A 19,038-nucleotide genomic window follows, 5' to 3' on the forward strand; every position below is an offset into this window, starting at 1 on the left:
TCCTCATCGGACAGGATTCCTTGTAGACAATGTCTATTTTGACGCCAATACACGTTGCAGAAACACGTGTCGAGAAGAGTTTTTCAGTTCTTGTATGTGGAAGCAGAATTTGCGTGGGTTTTCAACACTTAATTTTATCGAAAGTAATACCGCAGGACCTCAAAAAATATCGATATTTTTCAATGTTTAACGAAAACTTTGCTATTTAGCTGGTTACTCGATTGGTATTGCTAGATAGCAAAGTTTTCGTTAAGATATATGATGGAATTGACCGATACTTGATGAAAATCTATAACTAACGTATTCAAAAAACACTTTATTGAGAGATTTTCACTAAACAGTTTTATAACACGCGAAAACGTTTTTTTTTTAAATTGTTTAGTGAAAATCTCACAATAACGTGTTTTTTGAATACGTTTTTGGATAAATGGACATTTATCTGTTGAGTGGTATTCGTAAAGATTATTTCCTAAAATATTCTCAGGTGAATGCATCGATATAAGGTCAAAATATCAATTCTGAAATAAAATCAATTTTTATTACCTGAATAATGCGAAATTTCAACAAGAACTTTTTTTTGAAAGTAATCCCCAGCTGTCCAAGGAATTGTAAACAAACATGATTTACCGCAAAAACCTGAACTAACAGGGATGCCTAGTAAGATCGAACTAGAACAAGTTTGATGAATGAAATCATCTATCAAGGGTAAACTTGATGATGGAAAAAGTTTTGTACGTCCTAAGAGTAGAAACAGTCGACGCCATAACAACATAAATAGAAAATCAGGAAATCCAACTGAATAAATTGGCATCAGTGAAGATAAAACCGACTTTACAGGGGCAAATCCGAAAGTATGGTTATATCTATACAGAGTAAGCAGAAACGTAAACGACACCCAAATAAAAAAGTTCATATCGAAAAAGCTTCACCCGGAGGAACCAGAAGGGGAAGAAAATAGTGATGTCACAGTTCAAGAGCTGCAAACAGATTCAAACCAACTGAAATTTTTCGTGGTTGGGGCTGACTTCTCCCACAAAGAAAAATTATATACACCAAAATTTTGGCCCAGAGGAGTAGGTTTCAGGAGATATGACTTCAGGCGCTATAGGCAGTATATGGATGCTCAAAGGAATAGCATGAATTTTTCATAGATACCAAAAGCAAAAATATTGACGATAGTAACGAAACGAATGTAAACTTCATTTTATATGCAAATATGCAAAGTATAAGAAGCAAGCAGAGTTTGCTCGAAGTAGAGCTTTCTGTCCAGCAACCAATGTTTTTGTCAGAAAAAAATATAATGAATCACCCATATTATAATGAAGACCCATATCACCCACACCAGTGTTTTCCAAACTTTTTGAATATTGTGTGCTAGAGAGGCTAAACTCATTCATTGCAAGGTTCAGAATTATTCCAGAAGAACAGCATGAATTCAGAAAATCTAAATCTACATCTACGGCAACCACAGATACATATATACACATTCTCAATGATTGTGTCCACACGATCGACTACTTGACAAGCTTTGGTGTTATGGTATCAGGGGATCTGCTTTTAGCTGGTTTGAATCTTTTCTCAAAAATGGAAATCAGTATGTACAAATATCTTGCAATGAGAATAGCGGTCAAAACACAATTCACCACTCTCATCTTGCACCTGGTGGAAGTTAGAGTTCCTCAGGGGAGTATTCTTGCTCCAGCTCTATTTTCAATCTACTTAGTAGACATTGTAAAATACCTCTCATATTTTAAATTAACGTTATACGCTGATGATCTCTCCATATTAGTATCACAAAAATCTCACGATCTCAATCAACAAGCTTGCAATGATCTCATGGAAAAAATCATTCTGTGGTTCTCCATTAACAGTCTTTATATCAATGCTAGCAAGACATTTATTATTTACCACACAAAACAGAGAACGGCTGAAAATATAGAGATTCATTTAGGGGAAACGACTCTAGAGAAGTGTCACACCATTAAATTTCTAGGTGTAACTATGAGTGATACACTTGATTGGGAATCTCACATTAGTGAAACAATAAAAAAATTGAACAGTAAGCTTTACCAGATCAGATGTCTTCAGAGAGTGATTGATATAAATGTTCTAAGAAATTATTATTTTGCGGGAATACAATCCCGACTATCAAATGGAATTTTGTTATGGGGCATGTCGTCTTCAGCACAAAAAGTATTCCTAGTACAAAAAAAAATACTTGCAATGTTAAATAAAAATCAGAGAGAATCATGCAAACCTCTTTTTAAAAAACTGAATATACTCCCACTTTTCAGCATTATATTGGAAGTTTCCTGTTATATATACATAGAAACAGAAACAAAATTCCCTATCATAATATGATATCCATAATTACGCAACAAGATTCACTCATTATCTTTACACACCCCAAAAACAATTAAATATATACCTGTATGGCCCTATTTCCAATGGAATTAGGGTTTTCATCAACCACCTATTGACAAAAATCGATCAGGAGGTATCTTACTTCAGATTCAGAAAAACGCTGAAAACATACTTACTGGATAACTCGTATTATACAATGGACGAGTTCTTATCTTCGTAGTGAACTATCTTTGCTCCTTATAGCATTTTAAAGTACATGTATTGTTTGCCTAATCTATGTTCAAATTTCTTTTGGCTTGTTTTATGCCTTTTAGGTCTTTGAAACCAATAAAGATTATTATTATTATTATTATAAAGACACGGTGTTCAAATATATGAACAGATATGTAATAGAATCAGCCGATACTTGATGAAAATCCATAACGTATTCAAGAAACATTTCATTGTGAGATTCCTACTATATAGTTTCACAAAAATGCAACATGTATTTCGCTATTTCTTCAGGCGTATCATAACTTCTCCTGTATATAGATACGCCTGAAGAAGCTACTGTATAGCGAAACAATATGATTTCATTGTATTGGTGTTTTATTTGATTTATATATTCATTTGAGTACATATCAGTACGGTTAGGGTCTAGTCATGGTTATAATCATAACATCAAATTAAACCTGTTAATTTCTGTAGAGGCATTCATGCAAATTTTTAATATTCAATCACAATCATGTTTAAATATTTAATTCCATCGTTTCAATTGTGAGAATGATGCATAACAAGGCCCTGGGAATGAAGTATGATCTAAGAATGATGACACCTAGATGTTACTTTCAAGGCTGTCAGAATAGCGCTGTTTGAAAAAATAATTTCATCACTATGAAACTGTTCTGGTGGCCTATCCTTCAATTTTTTATTATTTTATCGTTTCGAAAGAAATAATAAAAATAAAAAAAGAACACCTGTTGAATCCATTATTTAAAACAACGAACAATGATTCTTTCTACTGCCATCATAATATATAATATTGCAGGTAGTAATGTCCTATACAATTACTTGGGCCTATTTCGCACAAGCCTACGGGCTTACAAATTTTTGTAGGTTTCATACTCAAAAAGTATGACACTTCAGGTATCCTTTGTTCTCAAGAACAACAATTTGAACATTTAAGGAAATAAATATTTCGAAATATTAATCTCTCCCAACTACCTACACAGTAGGGTGTGGTAAACCTCTGTCAAAAAACAACTACTTCCCTGGCTAATACCACGCAAGTAGTTGTTTTTCGACAGATGTTAATGTTTCGAAATTTATTTCGAAATATTTATTTCTTTATACGTATGTATCCCTCCTTGATAGTTTTCACTTTTGATTTCTATTGGAATTTGAACATTCACCGAAATACCGTGGGTGACACTGATAATGAGAAACAGTGGAACAGTACATTATACATTTTTTATGTCGATTTCTTTCAGTTTATTAGAGCGATAGCAACAGAAAATTTGGACTCATTGCAGAAAAAATTTCAGTGACCGAAGTTTGTGTTTGAAATAAAAATTTCGAGAAACACATATCTTAATACATGATAGAATTTGTGATGATAATTGGTTTCTAAACAAAAATTATATCTCTTGAAACTTGAAGAAATGCATACCCATCTACCTGCAAATTTCCAAGAGATATTTGGATATATTTTCGAATTTTTGATACTGAGAATATTGGTCTCTACTTTTGTGAGACATTTCTAATGAGGAATATGACCTGACTCTGATGATGCTTTCACGAAGAGAAACGTCGGGAAATACATTGTTGTGATACACAGAAACAGAATTTTTGATAGTGGCTATTTATGAAAAAACTGAAGAGGTGTGGATAGAATTTAATGAACAAAAAGTTGCATTGAAATTTTATTCATAAGAAATATAAAACAGGGCAACTTTTGTTTGTTTGAATACAAAATTATCGATAATTCGATTATCATAATAATTTGAGATATAAAATCGATTATCAAAGTGATTCGAATTATTTATTCTTCTTCTAATTATATGATCGTTGCTTCATTGTTTAGGCGCATTTGACCATAATTTGAATGAATTTGACATTATTTGCATCGCAGAACTTAAAATATTTACATATAGCTGTTTTCTATTGCTTGTACCAGAATCGCAGATGCTCTACATATTGTCAACCTTTGATAGTAGATGTTTTTGTTGGCACTAATTGTATTCCAGATTGGGCTATTTCTAACAAAAGTTATTTTCTGCTCAATGTTATTTGATCGAGCAGAACAGCGAATAACTTTTGGCAGGAATAACCCAATGTGGAATGGGATTATTGTAAACAAAATACACCCAATACCAAAGCCAACTGAGAACTGTGGGCACTGATTTATCTTAAAAATTAACAGAATGAAACGTTACTCCAAAATTGAAATATAGAACTCAATGAACAACATGAAAATTAAATTCCCAATGTATAAAAATGAAACGAAACATTGTTCTCAGTTTACAGTAAAAATTACAGTTTAATCTAATAAGGTTCATTCACATACTGAACAACTACTGTATTATCGATGTATATGGAGAGATTCTACTTCACATTGCGAGTGATTTATAATTCGAATGATAATTGAATTATGTCAATCACTAGTGAGTATTACCATTTCCGAAATGGCAATTGTGACACCAACTAGAAAGCAAAACAAATATAAGATAAAAAAATTGATCTTTTTATAAATATTTATAAAAAATTATTACAAATGTTGAAAGAAATAAGAAAAACAGTTATTATCAAATTATTTTATTATCTTGTTACCGTTTTTTTCATAAATAACTAGTTACTATTATCTATTGATATCAGACTACAGTTTCATTGAACATAACAGACAAATGCAAAACAAGAAACAAATATCAAATTTATTCCATCTTAAAAGTTACTAGATACAAAATCTAATTACTGCAGTCATAATGGATTTACAATTTACAACATAAAATGTATGCATATGTATTCTTATCTTATATATCAATAATATTTTAGATATATTTTATTGAAATGTCAGACTCTTAGGAATTGATTTCATTTGAGGAGGGAAATAACCTGGGTCTAATTTATAATTACCCATTTACAAATTTCTTTATAAAAACTTATCTTGAGAAACTAATTGCAGCTACCACATGGAAAAAGTGAAACAATAATTCTTCATACTTCATATAATGACCAAATGAAATAAGTAGCCATAATCAAATATTTGAAAGAATTTTTTAGACAAAAAAAGATGAATTCAACAATTAGTTCTCAATATTCAGTTGAGATTGAAAAATTTAAATAATTTCTTCAATCTTGGTGTTACTGCCATAATTATGAGATGCCAAATTTCAATAACAATACAAATTCATCTGCAAACAAAATAGTTTTTTCCGCAATAATGTATCATATATCAATTCATAAATGAATTCATTGAGACCATGAAGTTTACTTATAGTTCAAATAATAATATACGGAAATTTCGTAAATTTCATGTTAAACACAATGCATAAATGAAAAGTTTGATAGAAATGAAAGTCATTAATTTACTTCCAGTGAAAAAATGTGAATTTGGTGAAAATGAAATTACCATTTGTTTTCAAAACACATAACTTGCACCAGAAAATTAATTATAAATCATAAATGATGATTATTTTCATGGATTTTTCAAAATATACATTTCCTTTGAAAAAATGTAACTTATTAATATTATATTCAAGTATTCTTTATTGAAATTATTCAAAAGTATTAAATCTAGATATATTTATACATATCAAAGTATGTCACATAAAAATACATAAATAAGCTCAATTCTTTGTTTAAACTAATGATATAATTTAAAGTCAAGGAGGATAGCTAGGCGGCAATAATTCAAAAGTTTATTAGCGTTGAACAAAAAAAATTGTTAAATAAAAAGTTGATGGGCAATTACTCTTCTTTTTATTTAACACTTTTTTTCATTGTTAGCTGTTAATTTCTCGTTAATATGTTTTCATAAATATATAACGATTTAGTTTATCTCTAAACTTATTCATGTTTTGGCAAAGTAGTTGACCCTCAAATGAATTCAGTTTTGTGAATAATAACGTTTCAATAACGAGTAGTCAGATGAAAACATTGGGAATGGAATTTTGAAAATTATCTCCGATATGGGTGGTACGATTGAACAACGCCATAACCACTTCCTCGCTGTGGGCCATTGACATAATCTCCACCGGCTGCTGAATAACCTACGATAAATAATTAATGAAATGATTAAAAATTCAATCACTACTGGAATAAGATCGTAATATTGAAAAGGTCATGTGGCACCTTATTTCACATGAACTTTATATTTCCATACTTTGAGTAACACTTTTTCAAAGTATGACATTGAAGAACACTGATATTGTTCAATGATCTAAACTATAATTTCAACAAATTCGTATTATCTTTGAATACACGAATGTATAATCAATATTGATGAAGTAAATTAAAATGCATTGCATGGCGACTTTTATGTTGGAAAAGTCATGTTTGAAATAAAACGATTGTTTATTTTTATATTGTATCTGTCAGAAACGAATAATTATCGTTCAAATTGAAAAATGAGTATTTTTAGGAGATACTAGTTTTATTGGAAAAACGCTTTTGAGCTTTCTACTTCACTAATCATTAAAGAAAAAAATCTAGAAAACTTCCAAATAAAGGAAAAAAAATTACTTCAATAAAAACTCATCATAAAGGTATGTAGAGCATACACAGAATTTTCTTTCATATACAAATTGAAAGAAAAAACCTTTTTGAAACAACTACTTTCATATGAACATTGAATTGAACGAAATCACTTTCATTCAATTTGCACTTGAAACATTTAATATGGAATTGAAACAGATTTTATTCATAGGAGCGCTACACAAAGTGATGGAGTTTTTATACAAAATGACATGGAACAATATCACCCTGAATGGTGTACTTCGAAGTTTCGGCATGAGACACTTGTCTTACCATCTACGGACTTTACAAAAATTTATACAAAAAGATTTTATTAGTTATTTTTTCTACCTTTCTTTGAAAGTTTCCTACATTTTTTATTCGATTATGAAAAAGTAGAAAATCAGAAAGCTTATTTATTTAACCGATTATCTTTTTTAAGATTTGTCATTGGTTTCTAGATTCCCATATTGTGTTAGAGTCCTCAGTGATATATTGAATTCTGTCTAGACAAATTAATATTTTATGCCATTCGAACTGACTTCGTGTATACTATATGTACCATTGATTGTAAAAGCGTTATATCTTTGTGGACAAAAATTCTTGAAACAAGTTTCAACTTATGAGCAGATGTCAATAACTTGAGTATGGGGCAGATTATGAAAGAGACTAATCAATTTAGCCTATTTTCAAGTTCCGAACGAATTCATGGAACAGATTAGAGTACAAGCCTTCATCAATTGTCCAAACTATATAAAAAAATTGTTGGTTCAATATTTGTCAATGTATGCTAGAACTCGGGAAAGCAAAAAAATGTTGAATGGAAATGAAAAGAAAGTCGATGCGGATGATTCAAGCACCTCGAGAGACAAAATCTACAGGATAAACAAATCTGATACAGAAAGTCACGAGTCAAGCCGATTTCACTGAAAAAGTTGGTTATACATTGCCAGGATTGATGACTGATGAAACCCTCACCAAACTCAATGGATCTGAATGGTTTTTTACAAAGTACTTGAAAAGGGTTTATTAACTAGTCAAAGTTCGATTAGATGTCAAGGAAAAGGCATGATACATTGTAAAAACATATAGGCTTCCACAGCCTGAGACACGATTACTGAGAACAAAATCCGAGCTGGTAGGACATGGTCAAATGGAATTTGTAGTACCAATTGTTTCGTCTGCTATTACGGTGGACATCTTCTGTGGTATATGGTTCAACTCGAAGTCTCAGCAACGACAGACAGCATAACACACTACTTACACAAAGTCCAACCATTTACAGGTGTAATGATCTAGCTATAGTTGAAAGGTTGATCTAGCTATAGTTGAAAGGTTGATCCAGCTGGTTCTGAGAGGTTCTCATGACTTTTCTTAATAGATCTATCGACCAGCAAGTTTTGGAGGCCAGAATTCCACATTCCTACCTATTGGAGTAGCATTACACTGTGAAAACCAGTGGCAACGGTCTTCAGTGAATTATGAACTGCAAAACGTAGGTAATGATAAGGTCAAGAGATTTCAACAATATGACTCCCAGACGTATGGTAAATTTGAAAGTTGGATGAAGTTAGCACCCGATTCCTAATATTTGGAAATGGATACAAAAACGGTTCTTCTTCACACGGTATGGCTGAACGCAGAAGGGCAGAATCACATCGAGAGTCCATACTTTATACAACAAAAAACCCAGAATATGCAATGCAGTTATAAGCAGGAAATATGTCAAAAGTAACAACAGCAGATAGTCAATGATAGTCATCAGGAAATCAACAAAATAGGTCTCGTGCAATATTTTCCTTTCTCTTGAGGTGAAGTGCTGCCCTGACGCACCTCTTCCTACCAAAATCGATGGTACAGAACCAGATTGGAAAGTGTACCCGGAACACACATGGTAAAACCTTTATAAGGAATCGTCCAAGAAGAAATCAGCCAAAACAATTACAAGTCTACTCCCTGGAGCAAAATAGGGCAGGTAATGCAACAAACGGACAGAGACAGCATGCCAAGTTTTATGCGAATGTGAAGAACTTCATCACATGAGGTAAACAATTTATGGACAACCCACATTATATCCAGGAAAGTATGACATGTATCCATCAAGAAACATCTGTAGAAATTTGTACAGGAAACAAGATTGTTGGACTGGGAGGCATGAAGGAAGAAGATGGGAGGAAAACGTAATAAGCCCATGACGCATTCAGTGTTTTCTGGAGACTTGGGAAAAATGGACAAGTCAAGACGGTTTCCAAGTAGAAGAAAAAAACATCAATAGGGTCATTAGGTTGATCTTAGTTTTCCCACGATCAAGTAACTTGACTAGAGATGCCACCTTGGAAGGGAACCCGCACAGACAGCTTCAAGAGACTGGGGTGACTAAGGACAACATTAAAATAATGAATCTCTCAAGGCGGAAGAATTGCAGTTTTATTAATGAAATATAAATTATCGCACTCTTCCATCAGATATTAAATTTAAAGGGGACAATACGCATGACTTGTCTCTATAATAATTTCATTTTACCAACTCATTAAATGGATCCAATGCAATACTCTTCTCGACGGTCGTTTCAGTAATAAAGTTGGCGTCTTCAAGAGATTCCTTGGATTTATTCTACGCCAAAGGTTCAAAAGTATACAATTTGTGCTTTATATAAGAAAAATTTGAAACATATAACCTTCTACCTACTTAATGACCAATAATTTTATCCGTTTCTAAGTAGAAACTGATTATGTTTGAATTTTCAATTAGTTTTCACCTGAACTCAGGTAAAATTATTAGTCATTATATAAAGGACCACTTGAACATGTACATGAGGACTGGCAAAACGGCCTACCGGTAAAAGCGGAAGAAACTTGGTATAGAGATGGCTGAAAGACCCAAGAAGGAGTGGGAGCTGGTATATACGGAGGCAGAGCAAAGACGAGAATCGCACTCAGCCTCGGACATAATGCAACTGTGTTCCAGGCAGAAGTAGCGGCCATAGAACACTGTATAGGGGAAATAAACAGGCAGAAGGTCACAAATAAAACCATTGCCATTTTCTCAGACAGCCGGGCGGCAATTAAAGCGCTCAGCTCATTTCAAGTCCTCTCAAGACTGGTGGGACGCTGTCTGAGCGCACTCAAGGATCTAAGAACCTAAAATAGGGTCACTCTAGCTTGGGACATGAGGGCCCATAACCCTTCTGCGGGGTAGCGAAAGCATGTATAAAAACATCCATAAACTCATGGATGCAAGCCGAATCGATAAAATGGTCGAATAAGCTCCCAGGAATGAGGCAGGCGAAAGAGTTCATAAAGAAACCATCGCCCAGATTCACGGAAGACCTGCTGAACCACAACCGTAAGGTTGTAAGGGTAGTGGTGGGTCTACTAACGGGGCATAGCCGGCTCAGGAAACATATGACAAAAGAAAACCAATACAGGTTCTGTCAAGAAGAGGAAGAACCCGCACTGCGTGTGCTCTGTGAACGCGACAGCAAGGCTGAAACACGCAAGATGCAGGGAAGAAAAGCCAGACGCTGCCAGCTATAGGGTCAGTGTCAAGGCTATGGAGTCTCATCAAAGAGATCAAGCTAGACAATGAACTCTAACAACCAACGAGCATCACAATAAATCTGAAAAGGTCGCAGTGAATCAGGCCATGGGCTAGCTCCCCGACAATCTAATCTAATCTACATGTCCATTTAATGAGTTGGTAAAATTTACTTTCATAAAGTTTAAACATTTCAATCAGTTTTTACCTAGGTTACGTTAGGTCTAAAGTGAGTAGGTCTATTCGACCCTCCACCGCAACCCGCAAGGATTTATTGTGGCTCAAGGTTTTTTACCTAAACTCTGGTAAAATTATTAGTCATTATGCGGGTAGAAGTTCACATGATTGAAATTGTTATATAAAGTTCAAATGTAGTTGAATTTAATTAGTATGAAACCGCTTGGGGAAGCTATTATCTTACGAAACACGTGTTGCGGTTTTGTAAACTGTGCAATGGAAATCTTACAATAATGTGTTGTTTGAATAAGTTATGGATTTTTATCAAGTATCGACCAAATCCATCCATGATAAAGTTTGATCCTTCATTTTTGCTAGTATATATTTTGTCTCTTTTTAAATTTTCTTGCACATGTTGAAAAATGTTTGGCTTTATTGTATGATGTGAAATTATGTATGCATAGAATAGCAATAATGAAATGGTTATTTGTATAATGGAGGTTTCTTCTTTCTCAATAACTGTTATCGCATTGTTTTAATGTGGCCCTTAGACGTTAGTCCGAGGGAAGGATGTGACTTTAAATCTTGACCGAGACGAGTGATAATTTTGAAAAGAAACATTATTTCGAAATATAAATATATGCCGTGAAACTCCAATGAAACCGGTAATTTACATAAATATGTATAAGAGCATATGTAATTTTATCACATATAAACAGGCAGAAATGTAAATTTCATAATGATGTAGTGAAGAAATATTATCTGAAAAACATATTTAGAATTGCTACTGAACGGAAGCCACACCTGAGATATTCGCCATCGGATCACGTTTGATCCAGCTGAGCTTCTCTCTTTATCTGTTGTTTTCATGCTAGACACATTTTTTTACTAGCGAGCTCATCTGTCTCCCACTTTCTTTGCCAACAGATTCACCAACGGTCTAATCTGTCTATTTTTCATTTCTTTTAGTGTTTGTGAATCGAGCATGCTATTTTATCTATTTTAACGATTTCGCCCAGATGTATGTTACACTGGCACTCTCATTTTTGTTCTCCCTCATCCTGGTTTGTTTTTTCTTTCGTATAAAACATACCTGATTTGTAGGACATTTTGCTTTTTCCCTTGATACCTGTTATTTCAATTTGTGTCTGCAAATGTACATCATCCACACTTTTCGCTGTTAATAACATTACGTAGTTTATTTTCCTTGGTACCCGTCGACATGATATTAGTTGATCCAGTAGGAAAAATCCACCATTTTGGAAAAATCACTATACACTCCTCCCCTCCTTGTGACCGATAATTAGTTTTACCTTCGCATATACAGTGTCACACATAAAGTCCGCATCAAATGGGATTTTTTTTTGTTCATCTCTTCAAGCAACTTTTGATATCTCCATTAGGTTGTGCTTTGAAAATGATGCCAAATGACATGCATATGACCGATCAAGTGATTTTTCTTCCCTGTCCAATTTGACATTTTTTCCAAAAAATGTTCAGAAAAGCAGTTATTGCTCGAAATTTCGAAAATCGGTAAAAAGAAAAGATGGTTCTTTTTCATTTTTTACCCATATACCAATTTTTAGCTCTCTAGTACAAATTTAGTTTTTTTACAGTTTTTCGAAAATTTGACATTTGCCGATTTCTCAAATTTAGCCAAACCTCAACAAAGTTAGTGCTTTATGCCTAACTTATTTTTTCAACGCATTTTTATTACCAATTGCAATTCTAAATACAACTTATTTCTCAAAAATTTAAAACACCAGAAAAAATTATGCCAAAAATGATGCAAAGTTGATACAGTTTTTAAAAACAGATAAATATTTCACTTTATTTCTACTTTTTGCGCAATAGCTTGATACATAAGCATAATTAAAAAACAATATCAATGAAAAGTCAATAATTTATTCTTTACTGCACTTTTCAAACAGTTAAACTTTGATTTACTAATTACGAAAAATTACAAGGCAATTAAACTAAGGGAAGGAATTATACGAAAGTAATTTCACATTTACTAAATATCTTTTATGAGGTATGAATGAACAAAATTACTTCAGAAATCAATTTAGATTTTGTTGCCTAGAAAACTAAACCGTAAAAAATTCTAACAAACATCTGTTAAAATAAAGTTGATTTACTAATTACGAAAAATTACAACGAAATTAAACTAAGGGTACTGTGGAAACAATTGAACTGAACTGAATAAGCAAAATATTTTATTGTCATATGACATTTGTTGAATAACTCAAAATAGTGTTTATCAGTTTTAGATTTAAAATAGTTTATTCGTTGTCTAGTGTGTTGTTAAAAATGCTGAATCTTCAAGAGAAAATTGAAATCGTTTTAATATGTGGCGAGAATACCTGTCACCGACAAGTAGCTGATATTTTTAATGCCAGACATCCTGCAAGAAATATTCATCAGTCAACAGTTAGTAGGATAATAGCTAAGTTTAAACCTACTGGCTCGGTTGAGAGTAATTTTAGAAAAGCACATCAGCCTTCTAGACATACTGAAGAAGTGGAATTTGAAATATGTTTGGAAGTCGTAGAACATAAAAAAACAAGTATTCAAGATATTGCAGATAGAATAGATGTTAACCGAGAGAGTGTATGACGTATTTTACACAAAAATTAATTTATGCCACATAAACCGAAATTTATCAATACATCAAAAGAAAGGGACTTAGATATGCGCTTGTATTTTTCTTTTTGGTTTCAAGGGGAAAAAGAAGAAAATTATCATTTTCCTTATGAAATTTCATGGACAGATGAAGCGACCTTCTCTTCAAATGGCGTTGTGAGCTCGCAAAACTGCAGGTGGTGGGCAAAAGAAAACCCACATTTCGTAATCGAATGTCGAGATCAATATTCGTTTAAGACGAATGTATGGTGTGGCATATTAAACGATCAAATTATAGGACCATACTTTTTTAGACATAATTTAAATTCTGCGGACTACCTACGCTTTGTGAATACCGAACTATCTGAAGTTTTGGATAATATGCCCCTTCAAGTAAGAAATGTTGTGTGGTATCAGTGTGATGGTGCACCTATTCATACTACAAGGGTGGTTAAAGAGCGTCTTTTGGAAATATTTAGGGGCAAATTAATCAGTCGCAATATGGAACACTTTTGGCCGCCTAGATCTCCTGATATAACCCCACTAGATTTCTTCTTGTGGGGTTACTTAAAACAAAAGGTGTATAAGCAAAGACCTTTTCGAGATATAAACCATTTAAAGGCAGTTATTCGAGAATGTGTTGTAAGCACGAAACCCCGTAGTATAAAGAATGCAGTTAAAGATGTTTTAAAAAGGACAATTGATTGCATTGAACGTGGTGGAAGGCACACCGAAATGTGACTTTTTATTTTGTATTTACATGGTTTAGGCATATGTTTCGATTCGATTCAGTGTTATTAATTTAAATTATAACTTTATTTTAACAGATGTTTGTTAGAATTTTTTACGGTTTAGTTTTCTAGGCAACAAAATCTAAATTGATTTCTGAAGTAATTTTGTTCATTCATACCTCATAAAAGATATTTAGTAAATGTGAAATTACTTTCGTATAATTCCTTCCCTTAGTTTAATTGCGTTGTAGTTTTTCGTAATTAGTAAATCAAAGTTTAACTGTTTGAAAAGTGCAGCAAAGAATAAATTATTGACTTTTCATTGATATTGTTTTTTGATTATGCTTATGTATCAAGCTATTTCGCAAAAAGTAGAAATAAAGTGAAATATTTATCTGTTTTTAAAAACTGTATCAACTTTGCATCATTTTTTCTGGTGTTTTAAATTTTTGCGAAATAAGTTGTATTCAGAATTGCAATTGGACATAAAAATGCGTTGAAAAAATAAGTTAGGCATAAAGCACTAACTTTGTTGAGGTTTGGCTAAATTTGAGAAATCGGCAAATGTCAAATTTTCGAAAAACTGTAAAAAAACAAAATTTGTACTAGAGAGCTAAAAATTGGTATATGGGTAAAAAATGAAAAAACAATCATCTTTTCTCTTTACCGATTTTCGAAATTTCGAGAAATAACTGCTTTTCCGAACATTTTTTGGAAAAAATGTCAAATTTGACAGGGAAGAAAAATCACTTGATCGGTCATATGCATGTCATTTGGCATAATTTTTAAAGCACAACCTAATGGAGATATCAAAAGTTGCTTGAAGAGATGAACAAAAAAAATCCCATCTGATGCGGACTTTATGTGTGACACTGTATATGGAGACAAATTTACTTTTTCTGCTTTTTGATTAAGTTGCATTGATAGTTATGACAAAAATGGTGTTTTATTTAACTTTGTGAAATGACCAATCCTCTGCTCACCAGTTGGAAACAGAATACAATGCCAGTAAATTATAACTTTCTGGTTACTGAAGTTATCTAAATCACACAGACCTCTGGTTTGTTGTTTGTTCACTGCAACTGCCCATTTTATATTAGGTCATAAGGATACATGGCATATTCAAGAAGTGAAAAATCTACCCAATTTCTAGAATCCACAACAAAAGCCAGAAACCAAACAAGATCGCAAGTAGGACCACATATAATGTTGAATATTTCTACGTTATGTCTCAGTAAGTTGGAATCACAAAAGTTATTCTTCATAAAAAGTTCTGCTAGAATTAAAACCTAAAGTGTAACCATATGTTATTAAATTCTTTCAGTCATATACGAGGTTTGTCAAAAAAGTATGAATTTTCCTTCTGAATGACTTAAAGAAAATGGATTTTATTCAAAAAATAATTATAGCATGTTAGTGGTGTTCCAGTTTTACAATTGATCAAATTCACAGTTCAGTAGTTTTTAATTTAGTTCCAGATCATATTAAATGAATATTCAACAATTTTTTTATAAATATCTTTTTTTTTTAATGTCAAAGTAATCCAAATATTTTCTGTAAATACGAGTTACTACTATTATATGCAAAATAAATAACTTTTATTTTTCACTTGTCTCACGTGTGCTACTTTTCAATCTGTAGGAATGAATCCGATTTATATGGGATGATTTGGGGTAAGATATGTGTGATAAAAATGTATGTTTTGCTTGAACACACTAGTGGATTTGCCCACCGTTTCAACAATCAAGAAATTTGCTATTGCAACTTCTGACTGACCAACCAAAAGTATTCAAAAGTAAGAAAGATAGGTAAAGTGTAGAAGGATAAACGGTTTTGTTTCAATAAGAACATGTAGATTCAGAAGACTGATTAAATATTTCTGAATATAGAATTTTATCATTACCATTTGAACAATCCTCTTAGAATGAAGTAAACATTGAATTGGCAGATCCACAGAAAATTCAATTAAAAGTGTGAAAGATGAAGTGTGAAGCTTAAAGGTCAGTCTTTGTGAAAAAAAGTGAGTTTTTCAATTATTCATTGGATTTCACTAGTTCGGACTTCCATTGTCTAATATATAAAATGATTTGAAATCCTTGAAACAACTAAAAAAGAAGAATAAAAAATGAATAGCTGAAAATAACAATTTTATTAAGCAAAAAAACCTGAAATAAAATAATAGTAAAATAAAATACAAGTAAAAATAGAACAATTGAACAAAAAAATAAAAATAAAGAAATAAACATGAAAATAAAAAGTTAAGAGATTCCAAAGTTAGTTCACGACGTTTCGATTGTTAGCATCTACAATCGTTTTCGGGTGATGATTGGACTAATTCCTCCGAGAGATTACTATTTATGGGTCGTTCGAGTACTTTCACTTATCCCCGCTTTCCATGAAAGTACTCGAACGACCCATAAATAGTCATCTCTCGGAGGAATCAGTCCAGTCATCACCCGAAGACGATTGTAAATACTAACAATCGAAACATCGTGAACTAACTTGGCTTGGAATCTCTCAACTTTTTTTTTACTTTCATGTTTATTTCTTTATTTTTATTTATTCAATTGTTCTATTTTTACTTGTATTTTATTTCACTATTATTTCATTTCAGGTTTTTTTGCTTAATATAATTGTTATTTTCAGCTATTCATTTTTAATTCTTCTTTTTTAGTTGTTTCAGGGATTTCAAATCATTTTATATATTAGACAATGGAAGTCCGAACTAGTGAAATTCATCATGAAACATTGTCAATCACCTTCAAACAATTCATTGGATATTACAATTTGTAAATTGTCAATCATGTTTGCATATGGACAATATGCTAAAAAGTTAATCATTTGGTTGTTTTTGATTAGTGTGTCAGTTCATTTTGAAGATGGAAATGGAGGTAGTTACTAGAACATTAATGTTTTATAAAAATATGTTATGAATGGACTGACCCATTACTTGATGAAAATTAATAACAGGATCCATGATAATATAAATATATGATGTTCTTGTTCAACTTTTTTTCACTTTAAAGGTTATTACATTAAATTACAACTTATATAAACCTTGATTAATTTAATTTGTGACTTTTGAATTTTAGGAGAATGAAAACCCATAAGTATCGAGAATGAATGGATTTTTTTTGGTATTTACAAAATTATATTACACTTTTGATCTATCAGTAAATTACAAGAGGTCTTTTAGCAAACAGATGAGTTTTGGCAACCTTTTATTCAATTTTCATAGGCGGGACACTCTAAAAACGCTTCCGATTTGTATATTAAATGATGTAAACTCCATTATTAAACATTTAGAAAAAAACTGATAACAGTCGTTATTTCAAAAAGATGATAAAAAAGTTATTCATTGTCAATTCTTTTTTTGTAAAATATTCTTTCATGTTCTGAATGTAACGTTTCTTTAATAAAACTTGATATTTTCAATATCTTTACAATACACTTTCTAAATTGTTTTTCTTATATGAAAACTATTGCGAGTATTCAACATCTCGAAATGTCATATTGTTTCAAGGTTTTATCTGCTAGGCTAAAACTAACTCAAAAAAATATTTGAAAAAGTGAAAACTTACTAAGAGATTATTATTCGAATATTCAATTTTTATTTATATATTTTGAATCAGAAAATAATATGGTGAACATATCTATGATATCAGAAATGAATATATTACTAACTGATAAGTAAACAAATTAAACTCTCAAAGAAATTTGCATTTTTTTTTTGGACTCTCTGTAGACAGATATTTAAGAAAACAGATCATTCATCAAATATAAAAAAACCAAAGTGAATTTTGGAGTCTCCTCGTTCATACACACCCAAATTATCATTCAATTATATAATGGGGCTTGATCTCATGACAAGTTATTTTACTTCAATTAAATGGTTTATTTTGAGTTTCAATTGATTATTAATACAGAAATGTCATTAACTTTGTTCACTTTTATTTTAATTATAAGTTAAATTCACTATTTTCAATCTCGGCAAATGAATATTAAACGGTTTAACATACACCTCCAAAAAGGTTTGTTTGAGATTGCTTTAAGATACCGAGACACATGTCACCGTGCAAAGCAAAGGAAATATTTTTAAACATAGGATTTTCAAAATATGGAGCAAGTGCTGGTGAATGCCATACCTTCGTTATTTTATAAAAGCAAAAATTTTCTCAGCGCACGACGCCATCATAGGAAGAGAACGATGGGCTACTATGAGCTTAGGATCATTGTGGCTTTGACAGGTAAAAGATAGCAAAAATGTGGAAACCCCTCGCCGCATAACCTTAAAACTTCAATAAATTATAACTGTACTTACATTACAATATGAAAGTTGAATTTGATGTATGTTATTCGGGTAACCTTAAGATGTTTCCTCAGGAGCCGGACTTTCAACAGTTGTAATACCTGGGATGTTGCGCAGTAGCCGGTTTGTTAGCGTGAGTGTTTCAGCCCAATCACTCAATCAACCGCTATGTGAACGTTAGTTGAATTCTGTGGGATTTTCGACGTTCACTTTGAATATTCAGCCCGTGCTAGAAATCACAAGCTAAAAGGTAAGACCTCGTCAATCCTCGCAAAAGTTTCGAATTATGAGGGTTTCTGTGCATAGAAAGGCGCGACAATTGGTTATTGGTTAAACACTTTCAGTCATGGTGTACATCTCCGTGAACATCAATTTATATTGAAGGTAATTAAATCATTCTACTTTGTCCAATACAGTTAAACACGTTCTAAATCTAATACACTATCGGCAGAACTTGGCTGATGTCCTTATATTATGTGACAAATTGTGAAGAAACGAAGAAGACCTACATGTTCGGATTCAGCACGGTCTTCTTTCAGTTCTAGGTTGAATTCTTCCGAATCATGTAAACAATCGCAACCTGAGACA

At 32.2% G+C, this 19,038-nt stretch overlaps 1 protein-coding gene across 5 annotated transcripts in view; it reads right to left on the bottom strand.

Moving 5' to 3' along the window:
• Positions 1-5,141: 5,141 nt before the first annotated feature.
• Hrb27C (Heterogeneous nuclear ribonucleoprotein at 27C) overlaps positions 5,142-19,038 on the bottom strand; it is a 37,192-nt gene continuing 23,295 nt past the window's right edge. For all 5 annotated transcript variants that reach the window (XM_074185502.1, XM_074185497.1, XM_074185499.1 and 2 more), the window contains exon 8: positions 5,142-6,611. In XM_074185502.1, the coding sequence (XP_074041603.1) occupies positions 6,520-6,611 (92 nt within the window). In that variant the 3' untranslated portion in view covers positions 5,142-6,519. The remainder of the gene's footprint in view (positions 6,612-19,038) is intronic.

Source organism: Leptinotarsa decemlineata, unplaced genomic scaffold (assembly GCF_025532065.1).
Source record: "Leptinotarsa decemlineata unplaced genomic scaffold, Ldec_3_MD MMD2_P_RNA_scaffold_2, whole genome shotgun sequence".
NCBI classification, from domain to species: domain Eukaryota; kingdom Metazoa; phylum Arthropoda; class Insecta; order Coleoptera; family Chrysomelidae; genus Leptinotarsa; species Leptinotarsa decemlineata.